The sequence below is a fragment of the Momordica charantia genome, assembly GCF_013281855.1.
Source record: "Momordica charantia cultivar OHB3-1 chromosome 5 unlocalized genomic scaffold, Mcharantia_2.0 BLBB01000005.1, whole genome shotgun sequence".
NCBI classification, from domain to species: domain Eukaryota; kingdom Viridiplantae; phylum Streptophyta; class Magnoliopsida; order Cucurbitales; family Cucurbitaceae; genus Momordica; species Momordica charantia.
The window spans coordinates 946,781-969,561 of record NW_028275163.1 but is presented as its reverse complement, the minus strand read 5'-3'; the positions used below and the strand labels follow the sequence as shown (position 1 = coordinate 969,561).

At 34.9% G+C, this 22,781-nt stretch overlaps 1 protein-coding gene across 1 annotated transcript; it reads right to left on the bottom strand.

Moving 5' to 3' along the window:
• Window positions 1-541: 541 nt before the first annotated feature.
• LOC111024549 (myosin-6) lies at window positions 542-22,442 on the bottom strand. Its single transcript, XM_022302256.2, has 43 exons — window positions 21,911-22,442; window positions 21,313-21,441; window positions 20,601-20,744; window positions 20,066-20,211; window positions 19,812-19,980; window positions 19,318-19,376; window positions 19,056-19,215; window positions 16,052-16,201; window positions 15,835-15,971; window positions 15,596-15,742; window positions 15,390-15,491; window positions 14,778-14,835; window positions 14,599-14,700; window positions 13,951-13,988; window positions 13,703-13,829; window positions 13,407-13,577; window positions 13,183-13,314; window positions 12,994-13,103; window positions 12,805-12,865; window positions 12,163-12,340; window positions 11,772-11,977; window positions 8,162-8,281; window positions 6,937-7,035; window positions 6,530-6,742; window positions 6,320-6,454; window positions 6,110-6,244; window positions 5,891-6,025; window positions 5,681-5,815; window positions 5,416-5,555; window positions 5,133-5,277; window positions 5,035-5,055; window positions 4,862-4,945; window positions 4,604-4,774; window positions 4,047-4,181; window positions 3,740-3,922; window positions 3,376-3,507; window positions 3,229-3,299; window positions 3,038-3,137; window positions 1,944-2,000; window positions 1,532-1,588; window positions 1,381-1,461; window positions 1,212-1,294; window positions 542-1,112 (listed from the first exon to the last, which is right to left on the bottom strand). Exons 1-43 carry the CDS (start codon window positions 21,911-21,913, stop codon window positions 998-1,000), a joined length of 5,076 nt encoding a protein of 1,691 aa, XP_022157948.1. The 5' UTR covers window positions 21,914-22,442; the 3' UTR covers window positions 542-997.
• Window positions 22,443-22,781: the final 339 nt, after the last annotated feature.

The window sequence follows — 22,781 nt, the reverse complement described above, 5'->3', positions numbered from 1 at the left end:
ATTTAGTGACTTGTCAGAAGAGTATCATAACAGAGACATCAAATATAATTTCATCAATGAATTTTAACCATTTCAACAAGCCTTGTATGCTACCTCCTCATAAACTTGAGAGCCTAGTAATCGACAGTTTTCTGGGCAGGGGTGGGGAGAAACTATGCCATACTGAATCTGTAAGATTTGAGTACATTTGCAATGAAAAATCATGCCATACTTACGAAACCAATTCTCACAATGAGCCTGTCTGAAAGGTTTAATCAACTGTTTCGCTTGCCTGGCCCAACATATCGACCCGAATTGTAGAGATTGACTTTCTGGAGCAGAGTGAGTCAAGTACAAATGTCAGTCTGAGGCAAAGGACTGGCACATCGTCCCCAGTTGGCTGTCCACCAGAGGCAACCAACACGACTCGACGGGAGAGGATCATGATAAAGAAAGGAAGAGTAAAAAGAGGGATGAATAGTACTAATTTAAAATTGATAACAGATAAAAACGGCTAGAATCGCACAAATAGAAGACCAGTTTGAGGTGAACACCAGCTGAATGAGTTCATGAAAAGAAATGGAATTCAACTAAATATATCTTTGAGATAATCTGTCACTTTGTACAATATGAAATTGGGGAGGCAGAAAAGCCATTGTCCCACTACATTGGATCAATCTCAGACATCCTACCCATCGCTACAATCAATGCTGTGACCCTAAATATCCTACTAATAATAAGACAGAAAATTTGAACTGAAAAGAATAAAACGAATAACAAAATAAAACCTTAAACCTATCTCTGATTCCCTTTCCCTTCTTAACTATTAGAAACCGGCCTAACGACATTGTACAACTCTAAACATAGAACTTTACATCCAGAACAATGGATGTTACAATGGTAGTGAAATGATTTTTTTTTTCCTTTTCTTTTTCTGGACAAAAATGAAGTGGATTTACAAAGGGCAAAGACTGGTATGAGGCACCGTGGATCATATATAAATATAAGAACCATAGCCTTAATCCTGTAAAAATTGGAAGGCGGGATTCTCAAGTAGTTCTGCAGGAGGCTTTATATCGTGAAAATTCTTATCTTGCAGGGAAGTGGATATGTCATCAACTGAGAAAGGTATACTGCAATCATAAAGCTTAATTAGAGTTTGATCCTCAAAAGAAGTAATCTGTTGAAGAACTTTTCAATACATGTCCTGTTTGTATTCTTATTAGAAATACCTGGAATTGTCATCCAACAAAAAGGAACTACTGTCCTCATCGTTGTAATCCTCGGTCATTGTAGCCTTCATGCTAGAAATAACCTAAGACATAAAAATGAAAGGAGAACTATATAAAATTGTCAAATGAAAAACAAGCAGATGCATTAGCCAATCCTGTTAGAACTTACATCTGGAGCAACACTCATAGTATTGAAATTGTCGTCCGAATAAAGATTACATATTCTATAAAGCTGATGAACGCTCAATATCTGAATAAAGAAGGCACAGGTGAGAGATAAGCACTGAGAAGGGTACATGCACGATCAGAGAATAACTTACTGGACAGAGGTCATTTGTAATTTCATCATAAGATATTCTAGACTTCTGGTGAATAACCTGAATTCGGAAATTTTAAAATTAAGTTATCAACAGACCATAAAATATATCACCTTAGCACAACAATAATTTAGATAGCGTTTTGCTTATATAAATAATTATATTACTCGTCAATGTAGCTCAATATATAAAATTTTGATGTTAAACTCATTACATTGAACTTGTTATTCAACAATTTTACATCAAAGATGAATTGTAACAACACGGAATATTAAATTAGAGTTAACATATGGAAAGATAAATAACAAAAATAGTACCAGGAGACTATAACTATATCACAGAATTCACAGTATATATGGCACAGATAGAAATTTAGAATGGTGGCACAGAGAGTTGATAGAGTGAAGGAACATACCAAGAATCCAACAGCTTGCCTCACGTGTTTTAGCTCATCCCAACATGACCCAGCATACTAGAATTTGAAATTTCATAAAAAACACAATTAAGCATTATGGAAGTATTGGAATATAATAGCAGTATCCAACACAATAAGCTAATGATGCTAGTTTCGGTTCTAGAATGTTAGGGAGTTGTATAAAAATAATTCAAACACATTGATATGTATTTAGTCTATATCTTTTGAAACTAAATTTGTTAAGTTATAAGTTTTTCAAGTTTTAATATTATGTTTAAGTTTGAAGTAAGGTTGTTTGAACCAATAAATTTATGAACTTTGGAAAATGTCTAATAGATTAAGGATCTATCAAACATAAAATGCAAAGTTTGAGGACTTATTAGATGCAAAATTAAAAGTTAGGTGATCTATTGAATATTTTTTAAAGTTTAAGAGCCTATTAAACACAGTTCTAAATATTTATGAACCAAACTTATAATATATCTAATTTTGTTTAAGAGGACATAGAACAAAATTTTCTCTATAAATATAGAAGAAAAAGAATTAAACTTGAAATAATAAATCAAATTTTCTCATTTTATAAGAATTATAGAATTTTTATGCAATAAATTATTTTTAAAATAATTTACAAAAATCAAATTTTAAAAAGAAACTAAAAGGTTTATAACATATATTTTGTATTACTGCAGTTGTTTGAAAAAACAATTATTAAAGAAAAAACAATAATTATTAAGTACAGTTATTTTATAAAAAATTAAAGAGAAAACAATTATCATTAAAAAGTACAGTTAGTTTATGAAAATTAAAAATTAAAATTAAAGAAAAAACAATTATTATAAAGTTTGAGGACAAAAGACTTGAACATAGAACCGTGAGAGGGGGCTTGAGCATTCATAACCACTGAGCCGTTAAACAATTACACTACACTTTGCACACAGTATATACATTTTCTAAGGTTGAGCTCTGAGCCAAACATGCATCCGCCACTAAACAAAGCAATGAAATCAATAAATAATTACAAAGTTTCTTTCTTATTATAAAATATCAATTGAGTCATTGAAGATAAAATATCAGAGCACCAGTGTAGACTGTACCTCTTCTTTTGCTTGGCCACACCAAAGCTCTAACTCAGCCAATCCTGACTTCACATGGTCTCCAATGCTAAACGTGCAGCACTCTTGACGAAGTAGAAGACTGAGCCAGCACAAGCAACAATGCAAGTTCATCTTCAAGAATCATGATAAAAGGTTCTAAAATTGATCCAATTTACATAAAGCAGATGTACCTATTGAAGAGCTGTACGTTAATATATGAAAAGACCTGAGAGAATATCCTCTGAACCAAAACGGCAGGTACCTGTAAGATGCTTAGCATAAGTTCACAGTGAAATGATATATTATTCACTTGAATACCAACAGAAGTTATCACATACAAAGTTATTCTGCAATCTACACAGATGATCATTGAGGTTGTCGATGATGCTGCTCCAAGAATTATTGGGAGGGCTACTACTACTTTCCTCGCCAGATGGTTCTAAACTATTTTCTTTCGGAGATCCGGGAGCCTACACGCCATGAAACATGTATTAGAGCTGCTAGTCTTGGATCCAAGTCACACAACTAACCAAATAAGGCCATATTTCACGAAAACTTCTAACCAAGGACATATCTAATCACTTGAACCTAGTAAAAATAAAACATCAATCCCTCTAATTTACAACAGTAGTAATAATGAACAGAAAGGGAAGTCTTGGCCATGTATAAATTAGACAGTAGGAAACTTAGGTTGTTCTTTACCTGAATACAAGTTGAAAGCAATGGCGATAGTTCCTTCTTTAGGTTGTCTCTAACTATTCCATATATCTTTTCTACATATGCTGTAAGCTGCTGCTTGAAAAGTAGAGCAGGATATTTGGCCTCAACTTGCCGCACCACATCAAGGGTGCCAACTGGAAGGTTGGCAGAAGATGAACGAAATCCCTAAGAAAATCAAGAATTTGTCACCTTTCAATCTATTTGGTTATTGACTTAAAATAACATAAATCTTTCTTCTAATGAAAACATAAGATGATTTCTCTTTTAAGAAAAAGCGCAAATTTGTTACTTGGGTCATCCGCTCAAATAATGATGTTGGGGTGGGAGGCTTCCGTGGCGTGGCTTTTAAACTCTTTTGGAGAAGGAACAACAATGTAGTTGTGTTGGACAACCAATAAGCCATGTGTTCATTATCATCCTGATTCTGCAAATAAATCAAATACCATATTTAAGTACATAGAAGAAAAAGGAGAAAGGGAAAGAGAAAAAGCAAAGGTGAAGAAGTATACAATATTTAAATACAAATACTATAGCTAAATAAATATGATTTGATCAATGCCTCTCCATTTCTATAAAATTTACTGCTAAGTAATGTTCAATCAGTCGGCAGCTTTGCCTTACTCTGTTCCAGGAATTTCAGTTAAAACTACATTTTATAAGATTAACTTCAGTGAAAATGATAAAATACTAAGATAGATATAAAATAACTATAGCATTTCTGGAGTTTCATACAAACGACTGAAGCTCAGTATTTTGTTCACCTCTTCCAACAGACGGACATGATAATGTCTCTACCACTAACAGAATCTAAGAGAGAGGGGTACATGTACTTGATGCCCAAGTTACCTCAATCGCAGAACCAATCAACTGAATAAGCCGATCAAATACACTTGTTTTTTCTGCTTCAAATGACTTCCAATGGAGGAGAGATTTATAAATTATAAAAGCACCGACAGGTTTTCCCTCACTGAACCCAAGATCCTGTGTCAGGCATTTCAATAGAGCATCAACACTTTCCTGCACAGAGTATGAAATGATCAAATATGATGAAACCAAATGTCAGCAAATGAATGGGAAAAAAACATCTCTCTCGTGGATGCATACATTCTGCCTTTCAATTTGGGATCTCCTCAATTTAGCATCAGCATCGGTACCAAACTTTTTTGATGGTGCATGGCTTAGTAATTCCTGCACAATGTACTTCGCCTCTTATCAACAATGTACATCCATGCCAACATAAAAATGCATACTAGTCAGGCAACATTGCATAAACTTACATGGTGGCCATTTTCCAAAGGCTGCAGACACATGAAAGCAAAAGGATCAATAGATACCTAAGAGAACTAATAATAGAAAAATTCTTCAGAAAGCCTACCTGATTGGATGCCATTACTATATGTCCAGACATTTTTCTTGAAGGAGGCTTTTGCAGTGCTTGTTGCTGCAGTGTTTGCTGCTGCAGTGCTTGCTGCCTCAGAATTCTATCCTCAGTTTCCAAGTCAGATAATTTTTCCTCAAGCCTGAGAAAAACAAAATAATTCAAATACCCTTCAACCAAAATCTTTTAGTCAGAGAAATCACATCGAATCAATATCCATGATAGAGAGACTAAAGACATATATTGATACAAATTAAGAGAGCAAAACAACTGAAAAAACCTTTGCATGGTAGTTTTTAATTCTATTATCTTTGATTCTGCCTCCAGAGCCTGCTTCAGCCGCTCTTCACTAAGCCTGTTACTTTCCTCAAATTTCCTTTCTGTTTCATCAATTTTATTTGCCAAGGAAGTTACAAGAGCCTGCATTTGCTCATTACCAAAAAATACAGTTACACACAAATGTAAGAACCAACGAATTCACAGAATTATATTTACCAATGTCCCAACATCGAATTCAACATTAAAGTGAGATTTGAAAACCAGACCTTCAGTTGTTCATTTTCAGCAGTTAGCTTATTGATCAATCCTTGATCAACGATGGGAACCTCCTGTATGAATGGGACTTGCTCAACTAATTTCGTTACAGTTTCATGTTCCTCACTAAGCAGTGCTTTTGTTTCCTGAAATTCATAGAATCATATTTACCAATAACCCAACATCTAATTCCACATTAAAGTAAGATTTGAAAACCAGACCTTAAGTTGTTCATTTTCAGCAGTTAGCTTTTTGATCAGTTCATGATCAATAACAGGAACCTCCTGTATGACTGGAACTTGCTCAACCAATTTCGTTGCAGTTTCATGTTCCTTACTAAGCAGTGCTTTTGTTTCCTGAAATTCATAGTCATATTTACCAATGTTTACCAATAACTCAACATCTAATTCCACATTAAAGTAAAGATTTAAAAACCAGACCTTCAGTTGTTCATTTTCAGCAGTTAGCTTTTTGATCAGTTCATGGTCAACAATGGGAACCTCCTGTATGACTGGGACTTTCTCAACTAATTTTTTTGCACTTTCATGTTCCTTACTAAGCAGTGCATTTCTTTCCTGAAATTGACAGAATCAAATTTACCAATAACTCAACATCCAATTCCACATTAAAGTAAGATTTGAAAACCAGACCTTCAGTTGTTCAATTTCAGCAGTTAGTTTATTGATCAGTTCATGATCAACGACAGGAACCTCCTGTAGGACTGGGACTTGCTCAGCTAATCCCTTTGCAGCTTCACATTCCTTAATAAGCAGTGCTTTTGATTCCTGAAATTCACATAATCATATTTTCCAATAACTCAACATCCAATTCCACGTTCAAGTAAGATTTTAAAGCCAGACCTTCAATTGTTCAATTTCAGCAGTTAGCTTATTGATCAGTTCATGATCAACAACGGGAACCTCCTGTATGACTGGGGCTTGCTCAGCTAATTCCTTTGCAGCTTCACGTTCCTTATTAAGCAGTGATTTTGTTTCCTGAAATTGAGTTTCCATTTCTTGCAAAGCAGACTCCAATTTTGTGTTTTCTTGAGTTTTGGCTTCCTCCATGTCAGCCTGCATTAGCAAAATGCTTACTACCACCATTCTTAATAACTATATGAAATTTTCATAGAAACATTATCTCATATTATATAAAAGCTTGTATTCACTTGGGACACATATATGGATATGCATCCCAAGTAAAAGTATAGGGGCATTATTGGGATATCACTATACATAGTACAGATAACATGGGAGAAGATGTGTACCCTCATTTGTTTCTCTTGCTGCAATCTCCAAGTTAGTTCTTCCACTTGCTTCTCCAGCATATCTTTGGCAGCTTGGAGAGCACCAGTTTCCTTAGCAGCCTGCACATGATTCCAGTAACTTAATTATAAAATTTAAAAGTTTGAAATTTGCGATGTCTCAAGTTCAAAAGCACGCTAGTTTCTTCACATTAATCAATGTAAATTTAGTGTCTGAATGAATGAGTGTTGAGTAATAATCTAAGGGGAAAATTGAACAAACAACCCCTCAACAAAGAGTTTTTAATCACACCTATGAATTTTCAATTTGATCAATCCCTCATAAACTTACAAAATTTTTGCAAATAAGCCCAACCATTATAACAACGTTAGTGATGATTGCAAATTGCACAAAGCCACAAACTATCCCTAAACTATAAGAATTAATAGAATCAAACTATATAACTATACGATTATTACAATTTAACCCAAAACTTTTTATTCTATAAATTTTGAAAACTATAATATTGACCTTAAAAAATATTGGCTTAAATGGTCATAATTCTATAGTTTGAGGTTTGATCGTAAAATTTACAAATTTGGGTTAAATTGTAATAATTATAAAGTTTTTAAATTTTATAGAATTAAAAAATCTGGGTTAAATTGTAATAATTCTATAGTTCCAAGTTTAATAGCATATGTTCTTAAAATTTATGAGTAGTTTGTACAATTTGCAATCTATCATTAACAGTATTATAATGGTTGGGTTTCAATTTTATAGAGTCTCTCCAAGTTGGTGCATTACAAGCAAATAGGAAGCTCCTGAAGATGCTGATTGCTGACCACTGTTTCTGGACTGCGCTTTTGAATCAATTCTTTGGAGGAACTTCTTTGGTCTGAGTGATATCCAATTTCTCCTTCACTAAAAAAGGTACGTTCTATGGCTCAATGCTATATATATTTAGTTTGGAAAGTTTCTGAAGAACTGTACAAGATAGGGATAGACATGTGGCGGAGGCGTGCAATTTTATAATCTTCGTAGTTTCCTCTCATGCTTCTAGACACTTTTTGTAATTATTCTTGCCTACATAGTTCCTAACGGAAGGATCTTTTTGTTATTCCATTGATTTTGGGGCAATCCCCTTTGTACCTTTCATATGCTAAAAGGAGGTTTGTTTTTCAATTAAAAAAAACAGATAAATATTCGAACCTCACAAAAAGAATGCTTAAAGAGAGAGATCGAAGGTACCATTTTAAGCTTATGAAGTTCTTTGCGTGCAACTCTTCCTCTCATAGCACATTGTGCGGTAATTGCAACTTTTTTTATCCTCAAATAATGAATATAGGCCAAGTATTGCCGACATCGACTCTGCGATATCCAGGAAACATGCAGAACAAAGACACATTAAAATAAGAAATTAAATCCAAGAGAATGATTGACAAATAAAACTATAATTATTTTATAAAAAGAAAAAATCCATCAACTTCTACGAAGGGTTGGCCATATTTGTTCAGTATATTCAATGTTTCCTTATGCCTCCCCTTGAACATTGAAGATTGGTTATATGAAGTGCTCTCCTCCTAGTGGTGGTTAGAAGGAAAAGCTAAGCTTCCTTTGAGGGGTGTCATTAAAGCTTTTTCGTGGCATCTTTGGTTAAAAGGAAGCTAAAGGGACTTTGAAGACAGAGAAATCTTTCTATAGGTTGTGTGATTATGTACCTTTTACTGTTACACGTATCTTTGTTCAATAATCATACCATTTTTTTTATCAAAGTTTTAAGTTTTATGCACATCTTTCTTTAGTCATATGTTGAGAACTGCTTATGATAGGAGTTTATCTATATGCTAATGGTAGGGAGAAAAAAAAAAAAAAAGAGGCTCTTATTTAAAAGCTTGACAAATGCAGGAGGATCTAGCCTTTCCAAGGATCAAGCTATTAAATTAAAGACAGTAAACAACTTCCAAAACCTTTACTACTGCTAAAAGTTACATAACTAATGTAGACGGGAACTGTGAAATCCAATTAGTTCCATGGACAAGGCTTGGTTGGAAAGGTCCTTTGAGGAAATGGAAATATTTTAGAAAGTGTTGTGACATCATTAGAGTTCACCAACTCAAAGTCTTCCAAAACTTTTTCTAAAACTTTTTCTTAGAAAAGGTTGTGTTAGTTTGTTAATTATATCTTAAAATCCTTGGCGGGGTTCAGGTAGGTTGTTTGAGAACGGTGGTGTCTAGGACTATGTCCAAATTCCATTAGCCTTCATTAAAATTAAACAAGCAAATTATTGATTTGATTTGGTTGTTAGCGAGGTGGTGGATGAATTTAGATTCCTCGAGAATAAGGCTTAGGTTTTGAAGATTGACAACATAAAAGGCATATGATCTCTACCTCTCTTTTTTCCTTCTTGAAAACCAAGTAATGCGAATTTCAACTAATCTTACAGTACAATCATCTAATCCTATTGCATTTAGCATAAAAAAATTATAGAATATTAAATATCTTCTTTTAACTTAAAAGACCAAACTATGGTGGTTAAAAAGCCTAAGATCTGGTTGATTGGAACATTCTTCTTGTGGTTATGGAAATAAAATATTTTGGGCACTTTATGATTAGGGACAAGAGAAAATAGGAGAAGAAGCCAGGTGGACTCTCCTTTTTTGGAGGATGAGGATAAGGATAATTTAAATTTGAGCATTAGTAGTAGAGATGTTACACCTATGGTCGATGATCAAGCGCTTTATCACAAAGATCTTACGGATTCTTCATTAGCAGAGGACTTCAACAATCTTTTCACTTTGGAAAAGGAGCCCTACGTCTCTCTCTCTTCTCAAGATCAGAAGGATCCTAATGAGCAGACGCTAGTTAAGTGTACCTTGGAAAATGAAGTGGCACAGCTAGTACCTCCTTACTTTGAACGGGTAGGAATTTCTCTCGTCCCTATCCTAAATTCTTGAAGGAATTTTTATCATGGAAGGGCTCAAAGACAATCTTTGCTGCCTTGGAGGTGTTTTTAAAGTAACCAGATGGCATTCAGGCTGATTTTCAGAAGTTTGACTAAAACATTGAGGAATTTTAATCCGACTCTTGAAGAACTTGAAGTTATGAAGGTGCCATTATCAAATGGGAGGTTCACCTGGCTGGCAATCGTTTTGAAGTCCTGTCGGATCCTTCCTTAGCAGAAGTTTTTATTATTATCTTTGGCTTGGTTAAAGGTCTGGTTAATCTCCCTTCTGCTTGAGAACAAGGTAAGTTTGATAGTCTTTCTTATGAGGTTAAATCTTTTGAGGTTATCAACAACAGTGCAAAAGATCAAGTCTTCCATAGAAGGGCCCCAAAGTGATGCAGTGTGTGGTAGATATCATGAAAGTTTCGCGTCAGATGATTTTTCAAGGAAGCTTAGAAGGTGTCGTAGTGAAAGGTTTATGTAGCTCTCCCTCTATTGATTCAATGTCCTGCTTCTTCCATCTCCAGAGTCCGGCTGTCGTCCTTTCTATACCACCGATATTTTGAAGTTTCTTTGATCTCTTCAACAGTTAAAAGTTGGGTAATCCGAATGATTTTGAGTTTTGAAGCCAATAGCAGAGCTTGTCTACCCCTTGTTTATGATTTGCCGGTGTATTTAGGTTTTCTATTGGTTTCTTCCAAGAGTGGCTGTTCTCTGCTTGATTCTCTTTGGAGTATCTGTTTTAAGGATTTTATCCCTCAAGCTTTCTTCAGTCAGGCCTTAGTAGCATGCCATTTGTAGAGTTCCTTCCGCATTGTCCCTTAGTTCTATTGCTCATGTTGAGCTTTCACTAAGGATTTCTGTTATTTCTTTTCTTCTTTCATCCCTTTGGGGTTTGTATCTTAAACATTTTTCTCTTTCATATATCAATGAAAAGTTGTTTTCTTTAAAAAAAAAAAAAAAAAAAAAGTAGACCTACATTAGCTTATATCTAGAATCCAGATTGAGATGAGATTAAGTAAATGAGATGTAGTTGATCTTCCGAAGAGTAAGATGTTTGAATGAGGTTTGAAATAGTGTTGTTTTCCGGCCTCCTACTTTTCATAGAGATTTTGTAATTATCTATCTCTACTATAGGACCAATCAAGCCTTGAGGCAGGGGCGGATGCGGGTGCCTTGGGTATAATGGCGCAAAGCTCTGACTCCCAGTTATAAAAAAAGAAAAGGAAAAAAAAGTATAGGTACCAATCAAAAAGTATACTTGTAACTCTTTTAACTTTCTCGTAAATTTCATTATTTTCATGAAATTTCAAGTTTCCTATTAAAGAAAATAGACAATATTTTGTGTATCTCAAACAAAAGCAGAAACATAGTTAGCTGAACTCTAGGTTGCACCTGAATACGCTCTCTTTCTGCATAGAGAAAGAACAAAGTGTACAAGGAGATGAATAGAAGACAGTGGCAGTGGAAGCAAGGGAGCAGTGATAAAAACAAATTTCAATATAGGGATATTTGAGAGAACATTGTATTCATTTTCATTATTCATTTTCATTAAATCAATGAGAAGTTCCTGCCTTATTCAAAAAATATATATATATAAGGATATTTCAGTAATAAATCTTAATCAGTTTGAGAGATAACTAAAGACATCTAAGTGCGTCATTGAGAAGCTCCCATTTAAAAATTTTCTGAATAAAATAAAAGTTTCGTTTTTCTACCAAAATGACTACAGAATTACACCACTCTTCTTAACCAGTGCAAGGAAATGAACAAATAACATCTCACCTTCCATACTTGTATAAAACTACAAACAATGATAAGATATTCTTGTATTTCAAAAGGCACCAACAGAAGCAAGAGCACTATAGAGAGGAGATAGATTAAGATATTGATGCCTCAGTGAGTAAGCTTTACCTGAATGATAATTGCAGCTCTTGTTTGCCTCCTAAACTTAAGCTCTTTAAGAGCAACCATACCATGGATACCAGCTTGAATAGCTACAGCTGAAGAGCATAATTTTTTATAGCAACATCGGGCAAAATACCTTCGCCAATGCTTCTGGATTTTGATAGAAGCAGCTTCAATTCTCATTTTTTCATACTGCTGGCGTGCAACTTGTCCTGTTAATGGGAAAAAAATAAAAATAATTCCTATGAAAATACAACACAACTTAATAGCCATAATTTTTCTTTTTTCTTTTCTCATCTTTATTTTCCACCCATAATCTCTGAGCTTACTGTAGCACTTGGTTGCTGATTAGCTACTATGAATGAGCACAATGCATACAAGTTGATCAACTTCATACCTCTACACACGGCTTGAATTTGTACAGCAGACAACCGCAACAAAATAAATTTTTTGCGTCCCAAATATGAGCGAACCTTCTTTTGGATAACAATGGCAGCTCTTCCCAAGACCTCAGTTCGGCAACCATCTAATTGTGCCATCTGACCAGCTCTGAGAAAGACTTTGGTTTTACCAATCTGCCACAAAAATGAATCAGAAAATTATTCCTACAACTTCAATGAAAAATATTGCTCTCATCTAACACTCAATAAAACAGAAAATGCATTTATTTTTAATGCAATATGAGCAGTTGGAAAGTCAGGAAAGCCTGTGCAAGATTCTTCAAAGCTTCAATTCAAATTGTTCTTTTCCTCAAAGTTCATGGAAAGTTTAACCTTCCACCTTTTTGTGGTCCAGCTTTTATAAAGAAAGCAAAAATTTTGTGGTCCAACACAGTGAAATAGGTCTCCTATGGAAATTTTGGGAGGAAAGAAATCATATAACATTTAATGTTATTTTAGAAATCAGGAAGATACTTTCATTGATGTATGAAAAGGAAACAGAAATGTTCAAAATAGAAATCAGGAAGATACTTAGGATGTAGAAGAGTTTAGTGCTTCTACTTGGTGTGCTCTTTCTAAATTCTCCACAATTACCATACCTGATATCCTTTAAGGTTAACTTTCTCCAAAAGCCTCTTACACGCAGTGGATTCACCACAGCTATCAACAAGTCAAGTGAAAAGAGAGTTAATGAAAGCTTCTGAAATACCAAGCATCTAACATCACAATCTCAAGAAATGGCGTATAAGAATGAATCACTCTAATGCCTTTATTTATGTGCAAACTACCTTCCATGCAACACATCAGGTGCCAAGATTTTAAACCGAGCAATAAATTCATCAAACGTCTTCCTAGTGGGATATCCAGCGCAACTGATTCTGATTGCTTCCATGACTCCCTAAAGAAAATCTCTCTCAAGTTTGCATGTTTATAAGGAGTCATCATTGGACAAATAAGACTGGAAAATACAAACTTACTCCACATCGGAGCTGCTGTAAAACATTATTATTCTCAAAGATGGATGGTTTAAGAAGGTTGTTTGGCTTTACACAGCGTATGTAGTGTGGCTCAGTAGCATTTAGCGTCTCGAGCAAAGATTGAAGTTGTTGCTGGAAAGGTGAAAAAATGGAAATCAAACTAAGTATATAAAAAGATACGACGAGCTAAACCAAACAAATGCACTGTTCAATCAGAAACATACCTTAAATCGAGTCCCTATTGATGAGAACTTAGAGGATTTGGAAGAATCTTCAGGTAAGGGGGGGAAGAGCCCTGAAACAAAGGTGCACTTAGAAGCGCTCAACAGTGCTTGATGCTCCGCAACAACATAATCTTTGTTTTTGTCCAGGAAGAGTTCAGTTTGGTACGTAACCTAAAATAAATATGGCCTCCACACAGAGTTAACAAAAAGATCGACAAACTTATCTATTGCAAAAATTAAGGCAGGCACTTCTAAGGGCTTCAAGCGAACAAAACATCAATGATAAGAGTACTTACGTCACCAGCATAATGACAAATTGTGAAGTCAGTTCGTGCCAATTTAGGCTTACTAAAGCGCTTATGGTCCTTAAAAGTTTGATAAAGTTTCTGCGCAAAAGTTTCATGTGTGGATCTTGGAAACATGCTACAAAATGAAACAAAGGAAACTATCACCTTCCATTCCACACAAAAACATTTCTATCAACGGACTATCTCAGAATATTTGAAAAACCGATGACAACATTGCTACTTCATTGATTACGTACCAGGCCTCATCCAGAAGAGCAATGACACCACCAGGTTTCTGAAAGTAACAAACTTGATATTAGGGAAAATACTTAATGTTCACCATACTATCCAAAATGATTAATTGAAGCAATTGAAGAACTAGTATACCACTGAACAACTAGAGAATCTGTTGAACAAAACGCTTAAACTAACATTTAAAAGTTTAAACGTTTAGGCTAGAAATAATAATCTACTTCTTAAATGACTATCCTTTATGAAAATGAGATGTTCTCATTGATATAGAGAAAAGTTTAGATACATAAGGACCTATGCTCGCCCATTAGGAGTTTTCGAAAAGGCACGATAATTAGAATTAATGGGGGTGGATTAGTTACAAAAGGAGTTCGATACAGAATACTAAAAAGAATATTGAAAATTATGACTAATAAGAGCGAAACCTTTTCTTTTTATAGGAAATGGAAAATTTTTAATTATAACCCTGTCCAAAAAAATTGTATTAAACAACCATAAGATACTCAGAGGAGAGGGCAAGAACATGTTTAACAAGATCTAGGGGAATATGTTTATATAGGAGAATAAGATCTAGGAATATTTTAGAAACAATTTTATAGAACCTGTAGAAAAAATTCAACCTAAGTCACGTAAAGAAAGGATTTTTTCTGCACCTTCTCAATGAGATCAAGAACATCCTGATTATCAATAAAGTCAATATAGCTCCAGTTAATTTCTTCTTTGGTATATTCTTCTTGCTCCATCTTGAACACATGCTGTAAATAACATTTTTCACGTTAAATTTCAAGATCCAGGAAAATAAAGGAACAAGGGTACGCAATTCCAGCTCCACCTGGTTGAAATGTTGCTGCAATTTCTCATTTGTCAGGTTGATACAGAATTGCTCAAAGCTGCATAGACCAATACATACTAAAAAACAAAGCCTAGAGATTTATTAAATATATATACATATATATATATATATGGAGTATCACAATATTAAATGAAAATCAAAACAACTAGAACCAAATGCATTCTAGATCAAGCATTCACAAAAGTTCGTTTCTTGTTAAAAAAATATATAGATTTGGAGGAAGTTTCAAAGGTCAATCAGATTTCTGGGACACAATTGGTGTACTCAAAGTTCTTCTGTAGTTATAATCGTCTTTTTATTAATGTTAATTACATTTTCTATTGGGGTAGGGGGGTTTAATCTCCTTCACCCCTGTGTGGCAGGAAAACTTTTCTTCCCCCTCACTTTTATCCCTCTCAATGGAATGGAACATTGTTTCCTACCTAATCAAATCATTGGTAGAAGAGAGAAAAAATATGATCCACTAATGAAAGGTAAACTGAAAACATCAAATGTATGTTATATGTTGCCAAACAAAAAATGCATGTGAAATGGTTTTATGGAATCTCATCCTCCACTAATGACGAAAGCAAAAGCGTACCAGTTAAGCACCTGTTTGTCTTGAAACTCTCGAATCCATAGATATCCAAAACCCCAATTAAGTGCTTTGAATGAGGATCTTGGCCAATTGAGTTATTAATCGTATCAACAATCCTGGGTTCATGAAGAGATGTTTAAAAAGGGTCTGCTTGGTGATGGAATCAACAATTGACAAATTTAAGTTAAAAAGCAATTTAAGAATCAAACACAAAACCTACCAATCAAATAGTCTTGAATAAACAATTTTTGCTAAAGCATCCCTACTAAGAGTAGCAGAGTCTGGATCGAGACATTTTGTTATGGTTTCATCACGTGTAACTATCACACGAGTACACATTGAATCCTCAAGAGACTTCTCATCACACCTGTTTTGAGGAAAAAAAAAAAAGAGAATACTAATTATAAGCCTTCAGCTATCTCAGGCACCACTTCACTAAAATAGGAGGTAACTGGTTACATGAATAGTTCTGCTGCCATTTTGAGATGGAACCGAGATTTATCATCCTTAGGTTCAGAGGAATCTACATCCTTCCCCTTTGCAAATTCAACATTGCCCAGATGAAGTATTGCAGCTACTACTCGAAATATTGCATCCTAAAAATACAAACATTAAATAAATTACTCGGTACAATTATATTCACTGGCAAGTAGATGGTTCAAGAAAAAAAAAATACCTGATCACTTGTACTTATTCCAACAACATCCATAGCTTTCCTAGTAGAAAGATATTCCTCGGAATCATCCACTCCATCAAGTTCGCAGCAATTGGATTGATTAAGATAATGAAATGATCTTGGATTCCCTAATTTATATTTTTCAATTTCCTAATCAAAAAGAATAAAATCAATCAATTTCAAGGAGGTGAAATAAATGTCTCACTACATTTAATGTTGAGTTTACTTTTAAAATGAAAAATAAAACATTGGTGAGGCAAATGGACATCAAACTTAATTTGAACTTGACCATTATACATCAGATGCTTCCTAAATTTAGGTGGAAAAGCACAAGTGGAAATAAAAGGAACTAAAGGCTTTAACATAGCTATTTGTGGGAGGGTTTAATATAGCACATTTCACTAAAGAGGACATCTTTTGAAACAGTCTACAGCATACTTCTTCGTGGTAATGTTCTAACCACAATAAACTCTTTTGTAACCATAGTCTTTTCATGGTCATGCATTATTGGACTTTAATGAAGCTCTATTACGGAGGGGGCTCTCTCCACCCTGGCCATTAGGCCGTTTGCCTCTTTGTGGAATATATTAATACTATGTTTCTTAAAAATATAAAAAATATATATAAATAAATAAATAAATATTAAAAAAAAAGGACTAAAGGGGCCTTTAAAATATCCTGGAATGGAACTACAAATGAGGCAATGCATATTTTATGATCTATAAACAATGTTCTTTTCCAGATTCTGATAATCATACCTATAATGCAATAACTCTAAGTCTAAATTTTCAAAATCAAAGTACAAGTTGCCAGATAACTTTTTTATTCAAGATGTAAGGAAATTGCTTACTAGAGAAGTTTTCGATTATGTATTTAGGTTCGCCATTGGGTGGAAATCCTAAGAATGCTGATTTTTGGTCCCTTGTTCAAGAAAAAATCTTTAAAAAGCTTGATCGGTGGAAGAGATATCAGATATCGAGGGGAGTTAGACTAACTCTTTGTACATCTGCTCTTGGTAGTATTCCTTTATACTACTTATCCCTATTTCAATTACCGGTGTTGATTAGCAAGAAGCTAGAAAAAAGCATGAGGTTGTTCTTATGGGGTGATTACTTGAATGGTTCATTGAAACACCTAGTTCGGTGGGATACTTATTCTCTATCACGAGATGAAGGTGGCTTGGGAGTTGGTCATTGAAGAAAAACGTAGCAAGCTAAATGGGGATGAACGATTCAGCAAAGAGCTCTTATCTCTATGGCGGTTAGTAGTGGCAAGTTTATATGATACTAATGATCACGGTTGGGATGTGGCAGTTAAGAAAATAGGTAGCGGGCACAGCCCTTGGTTCTGCATCAACAAGCATTGGCTTGCAGCAGAAAAGTTTTCCAGATTCAACGTACGAAATGGCAGAAAAGTTCCTTTTTGGCACCACTTATGGTTAGGGTCTTCTTTGTTAAAAGATCAATTCCCCTCCATCTTCAGTCTTTCCTTATCTCCTTTGATGACAGTTTTCGAAGCTTGGGATAGGAATTCTTCCTCGAGATCATTGAAAGATGATGAAATTGACGATTTTGTGGCCGACTTGGATTGTCTCTCCTCATTTACCCCGTGTGAGGTTGAAGATGATAGGAGATGGAAATTGGATTCCTCTAGGTTATTCTCGGTAAGCTCATTGTGCAAATTCGTTGCTATACCCCCTACTCTCCCAAAAGATTGTAATGCAATATTTTGGAACTCCAGAAGTCCAAAGAAAGTTAGCTTCTTATCGTAGATACTTCTCAATGGGAAGGTTAATACAGTAGACACACTTCAGAAGTTACCTAAGTTGGCATTATAATCCTCCGTGTGTGATTTCTGCATGGCTCATTATGAAATTCAGAAGCATATATTCTTCTTGTGTCCATTCGCGGCCTCGTGCTGGAATTTGCTGCTTAATATCTTCAATTTAGCATGGGTTTTTGATTCAGATGACTCCAAGAATGTTTATCAGCTGCTGTTCAGGGTAAAATTTTCTCACAAATCAAACTTACTACGGGTTAATGGGCTCAATGCACTCCTATCAGAACTATGGTTTGAAAGGAACCAAAGGGTCTTTGAAGGAAAAGGAAGATTGGCGTTTGAAGCAAAGGAAGATTGGCGATCGAATGCTTCAAACTGGCTAAGTTTAAAGCTTCGTAATGGTGTGCGCTTTCTAACTTATTTGATCTCTTTATTCTCCTAGCTTGACTTGTAAAAATTGGGAAGCTTTCTTTTTCCGTTGTATTGTATCTTTATAAGTGTGTTTGTTCTTTCTTTTCTTTTAAGTCTTTATTGTTTTTTATCTCACCTCTTCGGGAGTTTGTATCTTTGAACAATTTTTGTCCATTTTCATAAATTCAATGAAAAATTCATATCTTGTTTAGGAAATTGCTTACTAGATGACCCTAAAATAGGAATAAAAAAAACTAGTTATGACCACCGACCACCCATGGTTTTTTTTTCATTTAATGATGCTGTATCACAACCCGTACACACTATACTAATTGCCTAAAACAATACACAAGAACAGATAAATGCAATTGTAGAAATGGGAAAAGGGAAAAGAGCCATAAGGAATGAAATTAAAGACGACAATTTGAAGAATGTATGAAAATAAGGAAAAACATATTCATAATTATTTCAATAAATAAGTACCAACTTTCACTAATAAGATGAAAGAACAAAATACAATGGGGGCCCACAAAAAGACGAGCCCAACCAAAACAAGGAAGCAACCCTCCAACCTATTTACAGAATCAAAATAAATTTGAATGGAGTACCCAAAGAGAAGTATTAGAAAAAGTCATATTCCACACATCTTCCTACGATCTTATCCCTTCTGATGAACACTCTCCTATTCCTTTCCAACCAAGAAAACCACATAACAGCAAAGGAACCAGCCCACCAAAGGACCCAACTCCTCCCTCGAAAAGGGGGGTCCGAAAAAATAAAAATAAAAACTAAAAAATCATGATGGGCAATTTACCTCTGGCGGTGCAGCACAAAGCATATAAAAGCAATGATAATTCCTCTCAGGATCAGACACTTGGCAAACACGGGAACGTTCTAATAAATAAGTTCTAATAGCAGCTCCAGAAATTCTCAAACTCTGATCAAATTGGATCTCCACAAATTTACCAAACCGACTGCAGGTACACAGTAATCAACTCAGGAATATTATTACATTAGAAAGAACATATAACAAAAAGCTCAGTGGTCGGAAGAAATTCCAAAAATAGGTTACTCACCTTGAATTATTGTTTCTAACAGTCTTTGCGTTGCCAAATGCTTCTAGAACAGGGTTGGACTGCCAAACAAATATGTGATAAATAGATAAAATTTGTCACCGACTTAAGTTCAAAAGAAAAACATGAGGTGCTAAATTTTGAAGATGTAATTGGGGGAGGGGTGAACGTTAGCTATAATATTACCATTAAGACAAATATAACTGTTAAAAACAATTTAAGTCAACCACGATTTTACTTAGGCCCATTGAATGAGTGATAATTTAACTCAACAATAAGTAGGAGATCATATGCTTCAAGAACTTAAGCCACTCATTTTGATTTCCTCTCCATCGTAAGTTACAATTTACATTCTACGTACTATTAATCAAAGGAGGGTATGAACCTAAAATTAATGTAAAAGGCAATAAAACCAATAGAATGATAAGATAGTTCTACCTTAATGACTTGAACCTTTAGGATTGATGATAATTAACAAACCAGTTACAAGTCCATACCTCTAGTACTTGCTGCTCAACAGAACGTTCACCACTTGCAGACTTCCCTCCGGCTCTCCCTCCAACAAAGGCAAGATAGCGCATAAGCATCTTCGTACTCTCTGTTTTACCAGCTCCACTTTCCCCGCTAACTAAAATTGACTGGCTGATACCCTCATTAATCATCTGTCTGCATTTTTTGGTCATTTAAAGTTTGCAAGAATAAATAAAATATTTAATTATCTAAAAAAAACATATAGGATATGTGGGAGTACCTATAAGCAGAATTTGCAATGGCAAATGGATGCGGGCTCAGCTCACCTAAAGCTGCACCTTTATAATCTTCCATCATTTCATGAGCATATAGATGAGGAAGTCTTCGAAAAGGATTTACAGCTATTAGTATACTTCCAGTATAGGTCTGTGGAAAGGTAAAGAAAATTTAAAACTAACCAGGCTAATACTTCAACTTAATGATAATTGATAATCATAAAGATGCATTATGACAGCTACAAGGCATTTATAGAACAAACAACAGCACTTCTCAACCCTTAGCACAAAAAGGGACAACTAAAGTAATCAACAACAAGCGACACCAAATTCTGGTTCAAAGTTATTTGAGGAGCCTTTCTTTTTATCTTTCACTATTTCGAAAGTTTGTATTTTTGAACAATTTTTTTTTCTTTTCATTTAATGAAACAATCGTTTCTTGTTCACAAAAACAACAAGTGACACCACAAAGAAACCGATTAAGCCCACAATCCTGAGGAATGGATTTACTCCAATAGGAAGGAAAGAGTAGTGACTCACATAAATTTCATTAACATCGTAACGAAATTTTAAGTTTTGTAGAAGTCCTGGCTCATGCAAATAAGCTAGTTTTGTCATATCATCCACACCACATGACGGAAATTCAGGATCCTTCGGATAGACACTTGCAGATTTGACCTCAACCTTTAAAAAAAAGAAACGTGACCATTAGAAATGGACTTAATTGTTTAATTTATATAAGCAGACAATCATGATATTAAGGCACAATTTCAACTTATTGCCATTAAAAACAAGAGTGGTAAGATTCTTGTCCCGACTGTGCTGAAAAGAAGAAAATGAAGCCAACGAACATCATGGTTACAACACAAATCATTTCGATTTTTAAAACAACAGATAAAATAAAACTAAGAATGACAAAATACATAAATCAACTTAGCATTTAAAAAGTAAATATTTTATCAATTTTGATAGATTCAACTGTAACTAAATGCAAAATAACTTGTGACCAGAGCAGAAATTCCCTTTTTGAACAAAGCTTTATAGAATAGTTCTAAAAAACCTTTCTTTAGAAAATTCACCAAATCAATGCCTTGGCATCAACTCAGCATCAACCACAAAAAGCATAGACCAGAGCATTATATATGTACAACATTAAAAGTAGAATGAATGGATAGAAATAAGAAGTCTTAAGTCTGTTATAAACAGTTTAGCACAGCAAATCAAGCGTAACATCATGAGAAGTATCACTTACAGTAGTCCCTGTTGTACAGAGTACTTTGATATCTTGGCCATTAACTTCCACTACTTCCCCATCTAACCAAGCTACATCAGGATCCTCAATCCAAACAAGAGATCCAACCACGAGATTTACTTGACCAGCCTGTCAGACGAATAAGATGTTCAATGCACCGCATAAATAGCAGGGTCTTCCATTTAAGCGCGAATACAAGCATATAAAATGGCATTGCTAAACATGCATAACAACAATGACAACAAAAAACAATGGAGTCACCTCCGACATCAACGTGAAAGTGAAAGACTACAGAAGAGTTGGTGCATAATAATATGTCCACAGAAAAATGTAGCATAATAAATTCAAATGTAACACTAGACACTGCTGTTAATAATTTATGGACTTATACAGCATCTTAAAAGCCATGCATACAAACAAAATGTAGTGTTTCAAATTTCAAAATTTCCATTTTAGCTTGTGAGAGCTTGGAGTTGGCCCCAGTCAGCAAAACTTAGGCACACGAATCGACGAATTGAGTTCAATGTCACAAAAAAAAAAAAAAAAAAAAAAAATCGAAGTGGAAGAGAACGGCAGCAAATTCATCGAAAACGGATACCATTGTGGGACAAACTCGATCAGCCACAGATCCAAGGTCGAGCTAGCGAAGAATCCCAAGCGCCTCAACAACGAACAATAGCCAATAGCATGACACGGATTGACCATTCTAGGGATTTCTCCCTGTCCTCAGGACCGAAGTTGAAGAATTGGTGAGCAGTGGTGGGCCTCTCATTGTCGTTCGTTCTTCGTGAAACCATCAAAATGGGGGGGGGGGGTTATGTTGTGTCGAGATTGAATAGAAGAGTTTTGGTTATGCTCAGTAGAGAAGGAGGAGGGGAGAATTTGGGAAGTGGTGAGGGATTGTTTAGGAGGCGGCTCAATGTGTCGGCATTGATGAGGCAATGAGGATATGGAGAAGACGAAGGACGGCCCGCCGTCGCGTCGGCCGATATGAAGCGGTTCCTCTGGCGAGTGCTGTGGAATTGGAAGGGAAGGTTTTGGCGGAGGCAGAGAAAAGAAGAGAACGAGAATCCGGCGGGTAAGAAGCGGGTGGCGTTCGGGATTTGATCGAATAAAGTTGATACTTCTAAACCGAAATGTAACGCCCCCAACAAAATTTCTCGTTACTTTCCTTTTTTCTTTTCTTTTTTTACTAAAAAAAATTAAATTTGATCTGTTTTTTTTTTCCTCTTTTTTTCTTTAACGGAAACATACAAAGCAGACTACTTAAAACGGGAAAAGAAACATCAGAAGCAGCAACTTCAGAATCTAATTTTCCTTTTTTTTTCTTTTTTCTTTTTTTTTCTTTTTTTTGCAAAGGAGCAACTTTAGAATTTCCACTACATTGCAAAAATAACGGATATAAAAATGTTGAAATACATGTATATTAGTGATCTCCATCAATCAAATCTACTAAGATAATAATTTTT

Coding starts and splice junctions, on each gene's coding strand:
- LOC111024549 (XM_022302256.2), bottom strand. Junction 19,377..19,811: donor TTGAGCAGCAAGTACTAGAG/GTATGGACTTGT, acceptor TTTGTTTGGCAG/TCCAACCCTGTTCTAGAAGC. Junction 6,245..6,319: donor CTGAAATTGAACAACTGAAG/GTCTGGTTTTCA, acceptor TGTCAATTTCAG/GAAAGAAATGCACTGCTTAG.